This window comes from Sinocyclocheilus grahami, unplaced genomic scaffold (genome assembly GCF_001515645.1).
Source record: "Sinocyclocheilus grahami isolate Dianchi unplaced genomic scaffold, SAMN03320097.WGS_v1.1 scaffold29.1, whole genome shotgun sequence".
Classification (NCBI taxonomy): Eukaryota; Metazoa; Chordata; class Actinopteri; order Cypriniformes; family Cyprinidae; genus Sinocyclocheilus; species Sinocyclocheilus grahami.
In genome coordinates this window covers 3,217,515-3,223,700 of record NW_015505208.1, presented here as the reverse complement: position 1 = coordinate 3,223,700, position 6,186 = coordinate 3,217,515, and the positions used below count along the sequence as shown (strand labels likewise).

Sequence of the window (6,186 nt, the reverse complement as noted above, 5' to 3'; positions counted from 1 at the left end):
CTGTGTGGCTAGTTTACACCTCAATGGGAACAGAAGGTAATTTGTGTGAAAGACCTGGGAGTAGTCTGCTTTTCCCCCCAAATGGAGGCATGTACTAACAATTGGAATCTGTGTGGCTAGTTTACACCTCAATGGGAACAGAAGGTAATTTGCATGGAATGACCCTCTACAGTAATCAAAGTATCTCTTAACTCTTAGGATCTGTATTATCTTTTAGCCTACTTTTGTAAGATTAAGACCATTGTACCACTCGCCCTGAGACTATTCAAATGACACCAAACATGACTGTAAATCTTATTTGCATTCATATAGAACATTATATTCTACCATTGACCATTCTGAGTGAGCTGGGTGAAGAGAAGGATGGGTGCGGGGAAGGAAGGGGATGAGGAGGAACCAATGCATATGTGAGAGACGTTTTCCCGCATTTTCTCTCAGTTAGATGCGGAAACAGATGTCTGTATATTAATGCACTGTATGTGTATTGTCTGTCTCAGAAGATCAAAGTATCTGAGATTATTTTATACTTACAGTTGCATCCATAGCAGGTTTCTCAATCTATAGAACAAGTTATAACAGATTCACAGTGTCAACTGCAGTGCAAATGCCTACTAACACCAAATCATAATTTTCAGCATGAAAAAGATGCATGACAATTTTTAAAAAGAAATGATCTACTTCTCACAGAAATAGAATGATTGAACTGTGAAGATCCATAATTTTTTTTTTTGTAAATAGCAGTTATTGGTCAATTTGGATAGCAGTCATTCTGCTCACTTTTCAGACAATCGTCAGATTGTCATCAGATCATATTTGTGAATATTTTATACACTCTGGTTTTATTCAGATCAGGATTTGGTGTGAACAGGCTTGTTTGTGAATGTTTACTTTCCAGTTGTTACAATGCAAAAAAAATATTTTTTTCTTAATCAGTAGTGTATAGGGTCATATGATTTCCGCAATGCGGAAAACATGCACGGAATCATGGAATCCAGTCATAAAAACGGAATTTACTGTATAACGTGGAATGTCATGGAATTTGCTAGATTTTGAATGGATACATCAAATGTTGGTCAGTACACTTAAATCAAAACGCGATTTGGACTAGTGTCTGTTAATATTAAGCCACAAAAATACCATTTAAATATGAATCCTGCGTGTTCTGTGTCTATGTGTGAATGAATGGTGCAGACACGCGGTTCATTTAACACACACATACTGAAGAACGTGTGACGCTCGCAGTGTTTTCAGCCTTTGCCGCCTCAATATATGAGTACATGAACACATGAACATAATCTCTAAAACTGCTCTGAGAATCACTTCATGAGCATTTTACACATTCTTTTGAGTAAAACTATCGTCATATCATATACAAACAGAAACTTAAAAGTCTTCACAGCAACCCGTCAAAATAAAAGTTCAGTTTAACTTGAAGAAACTGTGACAGAAATAATACTTAATGTAATGATAGTACTACTACTAATAAAATTATTGTTAAAACATTATTTTTAAAGGAATATTTACCAGAATTAATTTAGCAGAAAAATGTAAATACACAACACAGTATTTCTGGAAAAAATTAATAAAATTATAATAATTTACTTTTTTAATAAAATGTATTAATTAGAGATGCTTTTGATTATTAATATTTAATGAAACCATTCAAATGAATTCCAGAAAATGAATGGAAAACAGAATTAGTTAAAAATAATCTGAATTTCAGAAAAAAATAAAACATTTCATAGGGCCTTAAAATGACATTTTTGTTAGGCTTTTAATAAATTGCTGTTTAATATTGTAAGTTTCCTGATTTCAATTAATCAGACATGCTTTTTGATGAATACAATTTTATTTATCATTAAAACAGAGTCAAGAAAAATTTAAAAGGGGAAATGGAATCCAGAAAAATTTTAACACAAAAAAAAAAACTATAAAATGAATTTCATAGAGCCCTAAGTATAGCCGGACAAAAATGCTGAATTATAAAATTGATTTTCTGGAGTAGTGACATCAGACTTGTTGTGTATATATGAAAACCAAATTTCCAATTTAAACTATATTGACATTTTTTGTTGGAACCGTTGGTGTGTTCTGAGAATGGCATAAAAAAATGTGTGGTAATCTTCGGTCTCATTGTATCTGTTGTTTTTTAGGGAGAAAACGAAGCAAGACCTCCAAGCAGAGAATCATCAGATGAGGAAAGAGAGGAAAAAGAACCCTGGCCTGATGATAACAGCAGCTCCAGGTGAATGTTCATTTTCCTCAAACTTCATATGACATAGTGGCATATATTTGACATAGACATACGTCAGCCAGAGCCACACAAATTTGCTGGGTCTGTTTATAATTACAGCGATTACTCCAGCGATTACTCAGACTGGACAGCAGATGCTGGAATAAACCTGGAACCGCCCAAGAAGACCAGCGTGAAGAAAAAGAAGAAGAATGCCAGCAGCTCGGAAGAAGATGGAGAGAAGAAAAAAGACTCCAAGAAGGAGAGGAGGAAAGAAAAGCAGGACAAAGATGGAGCACTACCAAAGAAGAAGAAGCCAAAGGAGAAACGGAAGGTCAGCGGTCCTCTGTGTGTTGTTTCAACTCCTTTAAAACATGCTTATCAAGCTCACTAAGTTTCTTGAATTTGTCCATTGACAATGGTCATTACAGCTTTAATGAGTGACAGAAGAGTTCTGTCTTTCTGTTTTTATTTTAGTTTCCATAAATCATTATGAACTGATGTAATTTCCACCATATCACCATTCATTTTTAAGATGGAAATAATATTTGAAACATTTTTGGAATAAAATGTGAAAATGGCATTTTAAAAATGTTTGGATTATCTTCTCTTGCCATAGCTAATTTCATAGCTAGTATTTGATGTACTAGCTATGAAATTAGCTAGTACATCAGCTAGTACCCCCCCCCCCCCCCCCCCCCCCCCGTCCGTCATGTGTCTCATATTTCATCTCAAGTTCTTCACTGATGCTGTTGTCTCCTTGGTAACCAAGTGCACAAACTTTTGAAAGAACTTTATTAATGGCAAATATTTGGTTGTGGTGGAAATGATGCCATCTTTATTCGAGTAAAAATATGACTAATTTTTATGTAATAAAAGTTAAAATATTTTATTTCACTTCTTGAGGAGATCATCATGGATCTAAAAGGTCTACATCTGATACTGAGATCTTTTTTATAATTTAATTAAAATAAAGAATAACCCCTGGGACAAAAAGTTAATTCCATTGACAGTTTAGGTTCACTTTCAGATTTGTGTGAAAGTCCTGCTCTGTTTTTAAGTTAGTCTGAACTTGCTGTATATATATGTGTGTGTGTGTGTGTGTTTGTTTATTTGTTCAGAGGATACCTGAACTGCAGAACCAGGGTTTGACATTAGAGGAGTGGCTGCCCTCCGCCTGGATCACTGACACCATGCCACGGAGATGCCCCTTCACCCCACAGATGGGCGATGAGGTACAAAACACATTAGTCAGTACAACAGTCTGCTAAAGCAAAATAAAAATGTGAAATATTATTATTTATGTGGTGTGTGGAAACATGCTTATAACAATAAGCTGTTTGTTGTGAACAGGTATATTATTTCCGTCAAGGCCATGAAGCTTATGTGGAGATGACCAAAAAAAACAAGATCGTCAGTATAAATCCTAAAAAACAGCCCTGGCACAAGTTAGAGCTCAGGGTAAGTCTTCAATGAAATTAACTTTAACCTCACAGTATTTTTATGCACATGATCAAACATATAGGAAATGGTTTGTGATTGTGTGCCTGCAGGAGCAGGAGCTGTTGAAGATAGTGGGCATCAAGTATGAGGTGGGTTTGCCTACTCTGTGCTGTCTGAAGCTGGCCTTCCTAGACCCAGACACTGGCAAACTGACGGGCGGCTCTTTCTCTATGAAGTGAGTACTGTCTGCATGAGTCACAGTGACTTATTCACTATGATCTTCACTGAGTGGCTTTTAACCTGTGACTCGCATTTCTGTTGTGGTCTTAGATACCACGACATGCCTGATGTCATCGACTTCCTGGTACTTCGGCAGCAGTTTGATAATGCAAGACAGAGGAACTGGATGATAGGTTAGTGTGTGAATTGAGTGCATTTCTGCACAGATATTTATTTTTTACAGGGTTAAATGGGTCAATGACACACAGGGATGTTTGAGATGATGAAAAGGAGAAGTCTTTATAAAATCTAGTTCAAAATCCAAGTGCTAAATTCTTAAAAATGTCATCTTTGTGTTCATCTTGGTTCATTCATGTTGTAAAAAAAAAAAAATCGACCAAAAATGTTGACTAAAATGTCAAAAGTGTTGAAATAATTTTCTTAGACATTGAACAGATGTGATTGTACACACTCCTTTTTTACCTGAAATAACGTTGCTATTTCATAAAAACCTCTTTAAAAACTTACTGACCTTGACACAGTCTATCTATTGATCTATCACAAATTTTTAATAAATTTGTAATTGTAATAGAAGAGGTATTCAAGTAATTGTCTGTATGAATTTTTTTTTTTACTTAATATGTTGCTTTCTGTTAATGACTGCTTGTTCCTGATACAGAATTGATGATTGTGTGTAATTGTGGGATTTATTTTGTCAGGTGATCGTTTCCGGGCAGTGATAGATGATGCCTGGTGGTTTGGTACGATTGAGAGTCAGGAGCCTTACCAGGCTGAATATCCAGACTCTCTGTTCCAGTGCTACAACGTCTGGTCAGTTCTCTGTGTCCATCTACACATCTTTACACATGTTATAGAGCAATTCAATTATTGTTACATTGTGTCCTAACCAGGCGTGAAGCCATGAGACCACAAACGGCACACACTGTTAGTTCTACATTAACCTCTATTGTATGTTGTCTTAACCACATTAACGAACAGCCAGTTTAAAACCCACAAATCTTTCTGGATTTAATTGCTCTGTAATTACACTTCCTTTTCGACTTCAAATTTAAGACTAAACATGGTTTATATGGAGGTTTAGAAATGAATCTATACTAAGCTTAGTGTGGTGTTGCACATATTTGATTGTGGGGGGGCTAATAGTAGATGACATTATATTGACAGTTTTGTGTTATTGTGTGATGCAGCTGGGATAATGGAGATACAGAAAAGATGAGCCCATGGGACATGGAGGAGATTCCCAATGAAGGTATGATGATCACAATCACTACAGCTGTTAGTAAAATAAAACAACTTTGTCTATTTAATTAATATTGAATTATATGTATAAATTTGCTGTAATTTGCCTAGAAATAAATATATAGAGATTCTATGTGAAATTTCACAATTATGCCAAAATAGTTGCAAGTTAATGTACTTTTTTTTTTAGCTACACTACTCTTCAACATTTTTTAAAGAAATTAATATTCTACTAATAAAATAAAATCTAACAAAAGCAAGGATGCATTAAAATGATCATAAGTGACTTTTACATTTTTACATAAAGACTTACATTACATTATTACAAAAAATCATTTTCAATAAATGCTGTTCTTTTTAACTTTCTATTTATCAAAGAATTTAAAATCTATGTATTTTAAAAATGTATGTATTTTTCAATATTACTGTTTTTACTGTATGTTTGATCAAATAAATGTAGGCTTGGTGAGCATATAAGGTGTCTTTCAAAACTTTAAACAATCTTAATGATCCCAAACTTTTCTATGAATTATGACTTGTATGTTTCAACTGGATCAATTAAAAATTAATCCCCCCCCCCCTATTATTTTAAAATATGAGATTGTTATGGGTGTGTATTGAACCATCTTTGCTAAAGCAACTAGTCTGCAGAAATCTCTCTCAAAACAGAATTAAGCTGTTGTAAGATCACATTAGATAAATGCATTAACTTAAATTGAATGATGTTAAACATGTTTAATTAATCTCATAGCACATTCATTTTCACTGCACTAATAAAAGCAAGCACATAAGCACATGTTGAGAAATATAACACTGCTCTGATTGCATACAGGGTACCACACTCCCAAGACTTTGAGTGCAGTTCTTTACATAATTGGCTTTGTGACCTTTGTTTCCATTAAAACATAATAGAGCATACGTTTCCTATTGAGAACTCTTGGCAGGTCCACAAAATGTTACAGATTTCAGGTTTTACTGTCTTTGTGGTGACATTTGGTCCCCATAACGTAGGCAAAACACGCATGCACACA

General features: G+C 34.6%; 1 protein-coding gene across 1 annotated transcript in view; it reads left to right on the top strand.

The window, feature by feature from the left end:
* The window catches only part of phip (pleckstrin homology domain interacting protein), a 58,944-nt gene that overhangs the window by 46,819 nt on the left and 5,939 nt on the right, over positions 1-6,186 (top strand). Inside the window, exons 22-29 of the mRNA XM_016257449.1 lie at positions 2,154-2,245; positions 2,354-2,567; positions 3,355-3,468; positions 3,587-3,694; positions 3,787-3,911; positions 4,007-4,089; positions 4,615-4,726; positions 5,104-5,165. Coding sequence (XP_016112935.1) covers positions 2,154-2,245; positions 2,354-2,567; positions 3,355-3,468; positions 3,587-3,694; positions 3,787-3,911; positions 4,007-4,089; positions 4,615-4,726; positions 5,104-5,165 — 910 coding nt within the window. The remainder of the gene's footprint in view (positions 1-2,153; positions 2,246-2,353; positions 2,568-3,354; positions 3,469-3,586; positions 3,695-3,786; positions 3,912-4,006; positions 4,090-4,614; positions 4,727-5,103; positions 5,166-6,186) is intronic.